At 43.4% G+C, this 14,544-nt stretch overlaps 1 protein-coding gene across 2 annotated transcripts in view; it reads right to left on the bottom strand.

Moving 5' to 3' along the window:
* Positions 1-14,544, bottom strand: part of ttc27 (tetratricopeptide repeat domain 27) — a 119,573-nt gene that overhangs the window by 28,558 nt on the left and 76,471 nt on the right. For both annotated transcript variants that reach the window (XM_020481718.2, XM_020481719.2), the window contains 2 exons: positions 11,268-11,381; positions 1,907-2,002 (listed from right to left, as the gene is read on the bottom strand). In XM_020481718.2, coding sequence (XP_020337307.1) covers positions 1,907-2,002; positions 11,268-11,381 — 210 coding nt within the window. The remainder of the gene's footprint in view (positions 1-1,906; positions 2,003-11,267; positions 11,382-14,544) is intronic.

The raw sequence follows: 14,544 nt of genomic DNA, 5'->3' as shown, positions 1-14,544 counted from the left end.
TCTTCACCCCCCCGGGAGTGTCTTCACCCCCCCGGGAGTGTCTTCACCCCCCCCGGGAGTGTCTTCATCTTTTGTCTCTCCATCTCCACTATTATGACCTCACATCTATTTCCATTATCTTGTCATCTTCACACAAGGCAACATAGGCCCTAACCTTGTACCCTAACCCTGTCTCTCAATCCACTTAAAGAGTGGGAGCTGAACCTGGAGCACAGTCTGTCTTGTCACAGACCAAATCGCCTCCCCATCCCGTCTCAGGGGTGACATATCACGTCCCACTGGGATGATGGGCCCCATAAATCTGATTTTACCCCCGTCCCACAACCCCACTCGTCAACCACCCGAATCAGGTGACCAGGGAGACATGGGGAGCCAGGACGTGACACCAATGGCAAACGGCAGACATTTAGACTAATAGGACACACGGCAGCGCACATGCCATTTGTGCCTCTTTACCAGTTTCCAGGAAAACTCCTGATATTGTGGTTTCAGAATCTCCCTGAAAGCATGAAGGGCTGAGACAGGCAAGAGACAGTTTAATTATATGGGGATTTATTAATTCTGTAAGCAAATCTTCAAATATGTGCTATATCTCAACCCATCTTCCTGTCCCTCCTCTCCCCACACAGCTTCTCTGTGCGCAGGCACGGCCATCGTTACATGCCGGGCACGCCTCTCGCTAAGGAAAAACACATCACAACAGCCCACACGATTCTCTGCCTTGCTTGCACTTTCAATTCCCCAGGCGGCAATAGGGTGCCTTCAATTCCAGCTTTATTGCAGTTTGCCATTATTACATGAAGCCTGGGCGATGTATCCTGCCCCACTGATTTCTCTCTTTCCCTGTCTTTTACATTCCCTCCCTCTCAATCTCTCTACCTCTTTGTCATATCTCTTCCTCCCTCCTTTTATTACAACCCCACAATCTCTCGCTGCCCTTCTCCCCAGCTATCTCACCATCTCCACTCTCCTCCCTCATCTGTTGACTAGATAGGCCTGTGCCTTTAAATATACACTACCATTCAAAAGTTTGGGGTCAATTAAAAATGTCCTTGTTTTTTGTCCATTAAAATAACATCAAATTGATCAGAAGTACAGTGTAGACATTGGTCATGTTGTCAGTCTATTCCTGTTCTGAGAAATGAAGGCTATTCCATGAGAGAAATTGCCAAGAAACTGAAGATCTCGTACAATGCTGTGTACTACTCCCTTCACAGATATGTGAAGGGAAAATGTGAGCAAATTACACTGCTCAAAACACCTTACCTAATACAAGGAAGGAGAAACTGACTGGGCCAAGACAGGTGCTACAACAACAGAAATAAACACACCCATGGTCAACAGACCATCTTTCTGCTTGCTACAAATACAGAATAACAAAAAGGCTAATCACTCACTCCTCATCTACCGGAATATAGCAGTCGGCGCTAACAGGGAGCTCCAGCCTGACAGATATATTGTCTGAATGTCGAGTGTCCAGATTACATCAAGGCTCTGACGCACTAAATCCCATATAACCAGACATGTGGTGATGACAGACTCCTCTGGGGACAACGCGATAGTAGACCTCGGGCAGGAGGTCGAGAGGACAGTCACAAAGCAAGGGCAGCATCCTCCTTCAAGTCTCGGACTACCGTCAAAGGTGTTGGAGTTCAAAGAGAGTCCCATCCTTTTCTCCTGAATTTGTGTTCACGCATACAACCCTGATGTAAATAATTGTCTAATCGTGACCATGACTTCCAATGGGTCAAGTCACAAGTCAAAGCTTTGATGGAAGACATTGCTCTGTGTGGTACTTCAGTTAGTGAGTCTGCCCTTAAAATGAAGTTCACAATCACAGTGGAGCGAGACCAATTCATAAATCAGAAACCCAATCAGCAGTGACGGGATAATGATGGGGTGTTACCTGGACAGCCCATCTGGGAGGAGCCTGGCAGCAGTAGAAGAGTTTCAGACGCTCCGTCACAGGACAGCTCCTCTCCTCAAAGTAATCCACTATAGTCTGGAAAAGAGGAAAGACATCCAGCGTCAACTAGAGAGTCATACCCAGGCAAAGCCTCATTACTAAATCCCCAAAATGACAGACTTAAACTGCAAAGTTGATAGAGCAAGTCAAGAGCAAATTGAAATGTACTGATTGAGATGTGAGTGCAACAGGTCTAAAAGCCCATTGATTGACAGTGTCCAACCCTGATATCTGGTTGAGTTCTGTGTTTCGTCTCAATCTGTATTGTTCGGGTTGTTAGGTACTCAATGAACACTGGCTGAGGGCAAGGTATAAACAGGAAACAACTCTCACCGTCACAGCAAATGAGCCACTGCTGGATGCTATCCAATTGTTAATGTCTCATTCTCAGTGTCATTTTATCAGCGGGCCATCATGCAGAGCAACAACTCACATTCTGCTTGCTATCTGAGAGGAGACAATTGTCTGTGCCTAAAATTGGGCTTGACTCACAGTTATGTCTAACCTCAATGATCCAATACCATGGCTCATAAACCTCAACCTAACAGCAAATCCCAGACTAGGACTGGGTCCTGTCGTTATGGCTGGGTTGGGTGGTGTTATCTGTGGAACATGGACAGGGCCCAGTTTACTGTAATGAGATTTGGATCCCGACCACCCAGGATAAAGTTCATTATAAACAGTGGATGGAGTTTGGCAGCTCGGATGTGATTGGCCTCCTTGCATAGGAAATTAAGAGGAAAATTAAGAGGAAAATGGGTAAGAGTGTAATAGGACATATTTTACAGTTTGGGATGGAAAAAATCCAGAGAGTTGAGTCATAGTGAATCCATTTTCTGGTAACGAGGCCAGACGAAAACACAGACACCTAGACACACATACTCTGACAAAACACAGAACGACACAAGCAAAAACACTAACAAATAGACAAACAGACAGACGCCAACACAATCAGGGAGGCGGGGGGGATAAAAAGCTTTCCTTACATTTTACACTCAAAGACAAATCCAATGCCTGGTCATAAAGTGTTGTCAAACAGACTGCTTCAGATGAATAGTGATCTAGCTCCCTCAAAGACCATTCCTACTCCTGCCCACATGACTGTCATCAATGTTCATCTTTTGTCTCTGTCAGTTTAATGGGTGGTTGGGGAAGTTGTCTTTGCCAATATCTAAATCCTGTCAACAAGCAACAGCAGATCCTCTCTGGAAATCGGTAACATCTAAACAAACCTTGTCAACGAATGAGAATGCCCAGTAAACCATTAGGAGTAAATCTGTGAGTGACGCAGTGTGTCAAAACAGGTAGCCTGCAGAGTGGGAGATGGCACACAGCAAGTGCAAGAGCTGTAAGAATACACCAGAATGAGGACTATAATAGGCTGTCTATTCATGCCAAAACAAACAACCTTTACACTTGTGTTTGAGTGCAAACGTTCGGTCTTCCAGGTAGATGTAAATGCTCTTTTGTTAAAGCGAAACATTGCACAAAACCAACTAGACCTTGATAAAATGACATGTTTGCTTGCTTAATGGTGCTCTAATTTGATAATGCCTGCAGTTGGGATCTGTCCTTTATAAATTCCTGAGGACTTTTGTACCCTTCCCACAAATAGTTTAAGATTGAAAGGGTAGCACATCCAAGTGACTGTTGCACCACCATAGAGGTGTCTCCAACAAATGGACTTGTTGCTGATAAAAGGCTGTGCGTGGGGACGTAGTGAATGTTAAAATTACTTGCTAAAATTGTACAGAATTTAAAAAAAATGAAATTTCCAGTTGGCTTGGTGGAATCGGTTTCCCTTAGTGGCAAGCAAGGTTTGTTTGAAAGCAGACTGCAGATGACTAATAAATTGTGTTTCTCCACAGTCAGTGTATATATTCAAAGCACAAACAGCGGTTGGCATTTGATGACCTCTGGTAGACCAGAGGCACTACAGAGAGTAGTTCAGAGAAAATGAGAGGTGGGGGAGATTGGTGAGTAAAAACATCCCTATTCACTGAACTGAGTTCCAAGTTGCTCTGTGAACACAATTATAGCAGATGGTGAAAGTATATTGAATGAGAAAACCATAAATTATTGATTTTATACAACTGCACAAGGAAGGAAAACATCCCACCTGACAGGTTGCAGAAATATGAAGTTTGCAATCAGATTAAAACCAGTACACTTGTGATACCCATGTTTAGATTGAACAAAAACATACCATATCTGGAGAGCCATGTACAGTTGAAGTAGGATGTTTTCATACACTTAGGTTGGAGTCATTAAAACTTGTTTTTCAACCACTCTACAAATATCTCTGCATGACAAGTAATGTTTACAGAGATTATTTCACTTATAATTCACTGCATCACAATTCCAGTGGGTAGGAAGTTTACATACACTAAGTTGACTGTGCCTTTAAACAGCTTGGAAATGTGCAGAAAATGATGTAATGGCTTGAGAAGCTGCTGATAGGCTAATTGACATCATTTGACTCAATTGGAGGTCTACCTGTGGATGTATTTCAAGGCCTACCTTCAAACTCAGTGCCTCTTTGCTTGACATCATGGGAAAATCAAAAGAATAGAGATGAACGTACTTTGGTGCGAAAAGTGCAAATCAATCCCAGAACAACAGCAAAGGACCTTGTGAAGATGCTGGAGGAAACAGGTGCAAAAGTATCTATATCCACAGTAAAACTAGTCATATCGACACAACCTGAAAGGCCACTCAGCAAGGAAGAAGCCACTGCCCCAAAAACACCATAAAAAAGCCAGACCACGATTTGCAACTGCACATGGGGACAAAGATCGTACTTTTTGGAGAAATCTCCTCTGGTCTGATGAAACAAAAATAGAACTGTTTGGCCATAATGACCATCGTTGTGTTTGGAGGAAAAGGGGGAGGCTTGCAAGCCGAAGAACACCATCCCAACCGTGAAGCACAGGGGTGGCAGCATCATGCTGTGGGGGTGCTTTGCTGCAGGAGGGACTGGTGCACTTCACAAAATAGCTGGCATCATGAGGATGGAAAATTATGTGGATATATTGAAGCAACATCTCAAGACATCAGTCAGGAAGTTAAAGCTTGGTCGCAAATGGGTCATCCAAATGGACAATGACCACAAGCATACCTCCAAAGTTGTGGCAAAATGGCTTAAGGACAACAAAGTCAAGGTATTGGAGTGGCCATCACAAAGCCCGGACCTCAATCCCATAGAGAATTTGTGGGCAGAACTGAAAAGGCGTGTGTGAGCAAGGAGGCCAACAAACCTGACTCAATTACACCAGCTCTGTCAGGAGGAATGGGCCAAAATTCACCTAACTTATTGTGGAAGGCTACCCGTAACGTTAGACCCAAGTTAAACAATTTAAAAGACAATTACCAAATACTAATTGAGTGTATGTAAATTTCTGACTCACTGGGAATGTGATGAAAGAAAAAAGCTGAAATAAATCACTCTACTATTATTCTGACATTTCACATTCTTAAAATAAAGTGGTGATCCTAACTGACCTAAAACAGGGAATTTTTACTTGGATTAAATGTCAGGAATTTAAATGTATTTGACTAATGTCTATGTAAACTTCCGACATCAACTGTGTGTGTCATACATTTTCTGCTAAGTGTAAAAATGTAAGCTGTGTAACTAAGGACAATTGACCCTTCGCTAAGCCCTGCCCCAAAACTTAGAGCAACCAATCACAGCGGATAGCATCTGTTGTCGAGTCTGACACTTCAGACAAGCTCACGTTTAAATTGTATGAAACCCAGTGATGGCTATGGCAATAAATTATTTTAATTTCTAATTTGAACAGCGTACCAGGAGTACTTGCTACTGTGACTTCTGAAATTCAGAGCCTATGCTTTTGTTACATTGTTTGCTTAGCTCATTGACCACCAAATGTTGCTAACACAAGCAAGCTGGTCTCCTTCGCCATCAGCAGTTACCATACCTGGTCTGCAAGGTGGTTGCTACTTAAAGTTCCCAGGACATTCACAGTTTTAGGCAAGACTGCATTCTCGTCTTGTGCACCAGACGCATGGAATACTCTTACAATCCATGCTTCATCTAGATAGGTTAGCGCCACTGAATACATTTAAAATATTGATGGGAGACGGAGTGTAAATGCATTTTTTTTAGGCTGGATAATGTTGTATGTTATAATTCTGTAATGTATTGATTGTTGCTGCCTTCTTGGCCAGGTCTCCCTTGAAAGGGCTTTTCCGGGTTAAATAAAAAAGCTACTTCACATTACTTTTCTCAAAATGTTAGCTAGCTAAGTTATCAATTTTATGAATACAACTCCCATCTGCCGTCGACAACAGGATATGATTTTAGAACACTAGTTAGCTCTAAAAGTGCTTGTTATAACTTTGATTCCATACTGACAGTGAATCCATAGCCATTCAGTGTCTCTGAATTCAGTACAAACAATTTGATGAACCAATTGAAATGACAGTCCACCACAACATTCCCAAGAGTTTCCTGATTAGTTTAATTTCATTGTGTATTAGAAACACAGTGTGAGATCACTGAGGGATTGAATGGGGAATTGGGCTTCCCGGGAAAATGTTGTCCGAGGTTGCAACAGTAATCAAGGGGGGCAGGGCTTAGCGAAGGGTCAATTGCTAGAATTATTCTCCTGCTACATAAAGTGCATTCTGAAAGTATTCAGATCCCTGGACTTTTCACGGTCATTTTAGTATAAGGTTCTAACGTGACAAAGAAAAACTGGGTTTTAGAATTGTTTTCAAATGGATAAAAAATAACAACTGAAATATCACATTTACGTAAGTATTCAGACCCTTTACTCAGTATCCTGAAGCACCTTTGGCAGTGATAACAGCCTCAAGTCTTCTTTGGTATGACACCACAAGCTTGGCACACCTGTATTTCCTCAAGGTCTGTCAGGTTGGATGGGCTGTATCGCTGCACAGCTATTTTCAGGTCTCTCCAGAGATGTTCGATCGTGTTCAAGTCCGAACTTTGGCTGGGCCACTCAAGGAAATTCAGAGACTTGTCCCGAAGCCACTCCTGCATTGTCTTGACTGTGTGTCGATGTCCTGTTGGAAGGTGAACCTTCGCCCCAGTCTGAGATCCTGAGCGCTCTGGAGCAGGTTTTCATCAAGGATCTCTCTGTACTTTGCGCCGTTCATCTTTCCCGACTAGTCTCCCAGTCCCTGCCGCTGAAAAACATCCCCACAGCATGATGCTGCCACCACCATGCTTCACAGTAGGGATGGTGCCAGGTTTCAGACGTGACGCTTAGCGTTCAGGCCTGCTCTGGGAAGAGTCTTGATGTTTCCGAACTTTTTCCATTTGAGAATGACGGAGTCCACTGTGTTCTTGGGGACCTTCAATGCTGCAGAAATGCTTTGGTACCCTTCCCCAGATCTCTGCCTCGACACAATCCTTTCTCGGAGCTCTACAGACAGTTCCTTTGACCTCATGGCTTGGTTTTTGCTCTGACATGCACCATCAACTGTGGGACCTTATAGACAGGTGTGTGTGCCTTTCCAAATCATGGCCTATCAATTGAATTTGCCACAGGTGGACTCCAATCAACTTGTAGAAACATCTCAAGGATGATCAATGGAAACAGGATGCACCTGAGCTCAATTTCAAGTCTCATAGCAAAGGGTCTGAATACTTAGGAAAATAAGGTATCCGTTTTCTATTTGTAATAAATTTGCTAACATTCCTAAAAACCTGTTTTCACTTTGCCATTATGGGGTATTGTGTGTGGATTGATGAGGAAAATGTTGTATGTAATCAATTTAAGCATAACATAACAAAATGTGGAAAAGGTCTGAATAGTTTCCAAATGCACTGTACAGTATGTCATAAACTACTCACTGCTGGTGTTGGCTTAGCTATTGATTTCATTAAATCAGAAACAGCAGCCCAGTTTGCGTTATACCCAATGACCTTTCTGAAAACAAAAACACCTAATTATGGCCAAGGAAATGACAGGAACTGATTGTATTTGATATCCTATTATTTACACCCCTATTTCCTTAATAATAACAAAGAACTTGATTGGAATAATAAGAATAAAAAGGTAGTCTGGTAAGGACCCTGTGCTTGTGTTTGTCTACAAGTCTCTGATAGTATTTATACCTTCACGAGAACAATATCTAGCAGCCAAGTAAAAAAGAAACAATTATGTAATAGAATTAGTAAACAAGGAACCTCTCATATCAAAATAGCAGCCTCAACCCCCCCGAAATATGACATGAAACAACTCAACACATGACATATCTCCTCCACTTTTCCCCCTTTTGTTTCCTTCAGCAGCCAAGGAGATTAGAAGTCAAAACACATTGACGTGAGGGAGAAAGAATTTGAAACAAAGCAGAGGGCAAGCTTTTTTTTTCTCAATTCCTCCAACTCTCAGTCATCGATGAGTGTGAGCCGCCTGTCAATCCTTGCTCTAATGCGGTTCTCTTTGGGGTTTTGGCATTGTGGGGGAAATGGTGATTGAGCATGTCTGTCTCACAGGGGAATGGGACAGGGTGGCGATGGGGTTAGTGTCAGACAGTGGGATCAGTTGGTGCTTGACGTCTTCCTCGCACTGTGATGGACAGACGGTTGAGCCTCCCCCACCCCTCTAGATGACTTGAACCAACCATGCCTGTCACACGGCTCCCCCTGAAGGACCCCCTCAGCCATTTCTGCCCCCCTCCAGGCTCTGTCTGTCAAATCAGGTTCGGGATAAGACTGCAGAGCTCCGTGTGCAAACATTTGAGGAGGGCAAGCTAAAGAGATTGAAAACAGACTTTTCCTCTTTGCTCTATGTCACAAAACCATGGAGCAGCTGTACAGTGTCTGGCTTCTTTAAGAGAGTGTCCTGTTCTATACCCGACGTCAGACCGTCATGTCCCAGGCCCCAACCTCCTGCTTTATGACTTTGACCTCGTCTGTCTACGACTGACAGCTCACTGAGGCTGGAGAGACCAACGAGTATACACACACACCATAATGTCATCCCAGCGCAGTTTGAAGCAACCCTGAGTATAAATGATTTGTAAATCATACTTATACTTGCCCATGCACAGATGTATTTGTATGAGAGATTGTCTGCACTTCAGCTGTGAAAAGCTGTGTGGAAACATAAAGGACTTGTGTTCTTGTGAATGGTACCGTAGTATGTCTAAAGCTCATCCCATCCTCCTACACAGCCCATCACAACAGAAGTAAGCTCTCGCTCAGTTTACCATGTTATCAGAGGGAGCAGAGGCTGTAGATACCCAGGTTGCCAGTCCCTCTCTAGAGGGGGGCTGGTTTCACAGAGACACCCATGACAAACATCCTGCACAGCGGGAGTGTGTCTGTCCTCCGCTTGGTTATCCACATGTCCCCTCTGCTTTCACAGATAGCTCACTGTGGAAATACTGATTTAAAGAGTTTGGCTGGGTGGATTTCAGAGGGCATGCAGCTTATTTCTGCTTGCAGACTGTTGTGCTAATGATGTGACATTTAGCAAGACGTGTAGCAGATTAGGTAAATCCAGGTTTGGAATATATCTAATTTTGCCAGTAAGCCCTGGAAATGGTATAACACCAAGTGCAAGTGCCTTCACTTCAATAAGACCAGCATTACTGGCCTAACCAATAATATAGCCTTATTCTGTGTATTTATGTACAGTCAAGGTCAAAAGTTGAGAATGACACAAATATCAATTTTTCACAAAGTCTGCTGCCTCAGTTTGTATGATGGCAATTTGCATATACACCAGAATGTTATGAAGAGTGATCAGATGAATTGCAATTAATTGCAAAGTCCCTCTTCGCCATGCAAATGAACTGAATCCCCCAAAAACATTTCCACTGCATTTCAGCCCTGCCACAAAAGGACCAGCTGACATGTCAGTGATTCTCTCGTTAACATAACACTGAGACAAGGCTTGACGAGGACAAGGCTGGAGATCACTCTGTCGTGCTGATTGAGTTTGAATAACAGACTGGAATCTTCAAAAGGAGGGTGGTGCTTGGAATCATTGTTCTTCCTCTGTCAATCCTAGTTACCTGCAAGGAAACATGTGCCGTCATCATTGCTATGCAACAAAAAGGGCTTCACAGGCAAGGATATCGCTGCCAGTAAGATTGCACCTAAATCAACCATTTATCGGATCATCAAGAACTTCAAGGAGAGCGGTTCAATTGTTGTGAAGAAGGCTTCAGGGCGCCCAAGAAAGTCCAGCAAGCGCCAGGACCGTCTCCTAAAGGTGATTCAGCTGCGGGATCGGGGCACCACCAGTAGAGAGCTTGCTCAGGAATGGCAGCAGGCAGGTGTGAGTGCATCTGCATGCACAGTGAGGCGAAGACTTTTGGAGGATGGCCTGGTGTCAAGAAGGGCAGCAAAGAAGCCACTTCTCTCCAGGAAAAACATCAGGGACAGACTGATATTCTGCAAAAGGTACAGGGATTAGACTGCTGAGGACTGGGGTAAAGTCATTTTTCTCTGATGAATCCCCTTTCCGATTGTTTGGGGCATCCGGAAAAAAAGCTTGTCCGGAGAAGACAAGATGAGCGCTACCGTCAGTCCTGTGTCATGCCAACAGTAAAGCATACTGAGACCGTTCATGTATGGGGTTGCTTCTCAGCCAAGGGAGTGGGCTCACTCACAATTTTGCCTAAGAACACAGCCATGAATAAAAAAAATGGTACCAACACATCCTCCGAGAGCAACTTCTCCCAAACATCCAGGAACAGTTTGGTGATGAACAATGCCTTTTCCAGCATGATGGAGCACCTTGCCATAAGGCAAAAGTAATAACTAAGTGGCTCTGGGAACAAAACATCGATATTTTGGGTCCATGGCCAGGAAACTCCCCAGACCTTAATCCCATTGACAACTTGTGGTCAATCCTCAAGAGGCGGGTGGACAAACAAAAACCCACAAATTCTGACAAACTCCAAGCATTGATTATGCAAGAATGGAATGCCATCATGGCCCAGAAGTTAAGAGACAGCATGCCAGGGCGGATTGCAGAAGTCTTGAAAAAGGGTCAACGCTGCAAATATTGACTCTGCATCAACGTCATGTAATTGTCAATAAAAGCCTTTGACACTTATGAAATGCTTGTAATTATACTTCACTATTCCATAGTAACATCTGAAAAAAATATCTGAAGACATTGAAGCAGCAAACTTTGTGGAAATTAATATTCGTGTCGTTCTCAAAACTTTTGGCCACGACTGTACAGTACCTGAGACTTGAGATGTGAGCTTCCAATAGTGACGTTCACCATGAGTGTGGCATAGAGTATCTTGTTGAAACCTACCCCGTGTGACCCCTCATCTCTCTTACCTGTGTCTGCATCATGGCCCTCTCTACCCGCCGAGAGCTGCCCTTCTCCAGCTTGGTCCTTAGACACAGTGCTGTCACCTCCACCGCCCAGAACTTGGGCTGAGACAATATGCACTGCAGGGAGAGGGAAGAAAGACCAGTAAGGACATGGAGATTCAAAACAATTTCATTTAATTATGGACTTTTAGGAACATCAATCTCAGATTAAAGGGATAGTCAGGTCTCTCAGATAGTGATGGCACACAAATAGGAATACATGGAAAAGTTGGCATAATACCATACAGAAATACATAGCTATATGTTTGACATCTTCAACATTCTTCATGTAATTTTAAAATGAGCCTTGTTTCTCAAAAACAGTTCTCTGACCAAAGCATAAGAACTAGTAAATTAGGACGCTCTTATGACATCACTAGGACTTCCCATGGGAATAAAGGTAGGTACAGAAAACCCATTACATTAGAGCAGGTAAACCTGATGAGGCCCTCTCACTCCAACCCAAGTGGTATACTACAAAGCAAGCTAGATACTACAAGGTTTTATAAAGCTAGCCAGCTACAGTTAGCTTCACATTCCAGGTCAGGCTTCATCCTTACTACGACGGTGGATATTACCTGCCTGCCACTAACTCTAGCAGGCTTGTAACTGTGCCAAACTCGATTGACACAATGCTGAAACAGCAATCCATGGGAGAGTCAGTGCAACATTTTTTATTTGTGCCGAAATCAAAATGAATGAACGGTTATCTTGCAAATTCTGCAGGCTATGGTGTGAAATAGAATTTTAGAAGTGGCGTATTTTTTAATTGTATTACTTTTCAATGCCGTCTTTGGTGTGCTTATCAATGCACGAGCAACTTTTTCCCCCTATCTGTGAAACAGCTTGTTGCGTTGTGGCAATAGACATATAACCCATCGAAGGGATTTGGAACCTCTTACCCTGGCAATTTGACTGTTAAACTCATGGTTACACTAACAATGGCTGCCAGTCTGGACTTGAACCTGAATGGGAACGGCCATCTATGGATTATGTCTATGGTTGGTTGAGGTTGCCATTTGCCTTACGCCAAATTCTAAATACCTTCGCGTGAAAAACGTACAGTTTGGAAAGCAAATGCAGTCATTACCAAATGTGTCATATGATATGCATTTTAAAAAATGATAAAATATTTCATCAGTTGTCTTGCTCAAATAAAGGATGATATCCACCCTCTTGCAAAGGTGGGTATCTGATTTCATTGGTCCTCACCTCATGGCTTAGACACTTCATTCAGGATAAATGGAGTTAGCACAGAGTTATTCATTCTGAAGGATTCATTGCCATAGAAATTGACCTGGCTAAAAGGTGAGTCACTTTTGTATGACCGGTTATCCTGAGTTGACCAAAGTTACCTCACTCATCAAACCAGAAACATAGTATACCCCTCTGGTCCACGGGAGGGGGGGGTCTGTTTGGTGTGAGCAAGGACGGAGGTTTGGTGTGAGGTGAGTCCCACTTCCTGTCTGGGACAGGAAGCACATTACTCACTGTGGAGTCAGTGGCGACCACTGCCTGCTACAGCTGCAGTACATCTTGTCTCACAGGACTGAGGTTGTCTGTCTACCAAAGGACAGACCAGGGAGGCAGTGGGTGAGCGGGCATTTCAACATTACTTGACCTTTCACATTATACCGGTATGTTACTAAATAAAGATTTGGATTGGGCTGTAACATCTACAGGGAATCCGTATTGACCGGCATCTGAATAGCTAACTGTGTAATAACTTTGAATACAAAGTCAACATCTAGTGTACATTGTAAATAGACCAGAAATGCCACAAAGACAAAAAAATAAAATAAATGTTCGACCTTAAAACAAATGGACTTCCATACACTGTGTAGGAGACACTGTGTAGGAGACACATGCAGTAGGAATGTGTCACTGCCAGTGGCGAGCGGTAGGCGGTGTTTAAATTTAGAGCGCAGGTCCCGGGTGATGTTTGCCCAGCCAATGTTCCCCTCTACCCAGTAGAGGAGGGATGGGAAGGGAGCTGGCAGACAGTCTGGGTATATCCCATACAGTACATTGAAGCCCACTGGAACCTCAGAGGGTAGTGTTTGCACATGTCCCTCAGGGAAGGGGCCCTCTTCCTAGGGACCAGTGAGGCAGGAGGTGAGAACACCATCTCCTCAGAGCGCATTAAATGTATTATGGTTTATAGGGACGTTGCGTATGTGAAATATTGAATACTAATCGCTGGTAACAAATCCTCATATCGGGAACAAACTGACAAATCCAATAAAAAAACAAAAAATGAAAGAATGTGATTTGGCATTGATTTCTGCTTCCTGGGGAGTTTTGACAAGTCTATATTGTTAGAGTCCTGTCCTCCCTCTCCTAGCAGGGACCTTCGTGAGACTCAAGACAAAGAGTTTAGGAAGGATGCCAAGGGGAGCACAAGTTAGAGCTGAAAAGATAAAAGAGAAAGCTGGTAAGGGTATGTTGCTTTTCCAATACATTCCTATGTCGTTGCTTGGCAATTTAAAGGGTAACTATTTGAGAACATTCAAAATTCAGTGCTCAACTCTACAACAAAAATATAAACACAACATGTAAAGGTGAAACAAAAGATCACAGAAATGATTCATATGCTCAAAAAGCTTATTTTTTTAAATCCCTGTTAGTTTGCATTTCTCCTAAATAATCCATCCGACAGGTGTGGCATACCAAGAAGCTGATTAAACGGCATGATCATTACACAGGTGCACCTTGTGCTGGGGACAATAAAAGGCCACTCTAAAATGCGCAGTCACAACACAATGCCACAGATGTCTGAAGTTTTAAAGGAACGTGCAATTGGCATGCTGATTACAGAAATGTCCACCAGACCACTTGCAGGAGAATTCAATGTTCATTTCTCTACCGCAAGCCACCTCCTACATCGTTTTAGAAAATTTGGCGGTACATCCAACCGGCCTCACAGAGCACGTGTATGGCATCGTGTGGGTGAGCGGTTTGCTGATGTCAACATTTTGAACAGAATGCCCCATGGTAGGATTATGGTATGGGAAGGCATAAGCTATGGACAACGAACACAAAGGCATTTTATTAATGGCAATTTGAATGGACACAGATTCTGTGACGAGATCCTGATGCCCATTGTCGTGCCATTCACCCACCGCCATGACCTTATGTTTCAGCATGATCATGCACGGTCCCATGTCACAAGGATCTGTACACAATTCCTGGAAGATGAAAATGTCCCAGTTCTTCCATGGCTTGCATACTCACCAGACAT

Source organism: Oncorhynchus kisutch, linkage group LG4 (assembly GCF_002021735.2).
Source record: "Oncorhynchus kisutch isolate 150728-3 linkage group LG4, Okis_V2, whole genome shotgun sequence".
NCBI lineage: Eukaryota > Metazoa > Chordata > Actinopteri > Salmoniformes > Salmonidae > Oncorhynchus > Oncorhynchus kisutch.
Note: the sequence above shows the minus strand (reverse complement) of the source record. Positions and strands in the feature narration are given on the sequence as shown.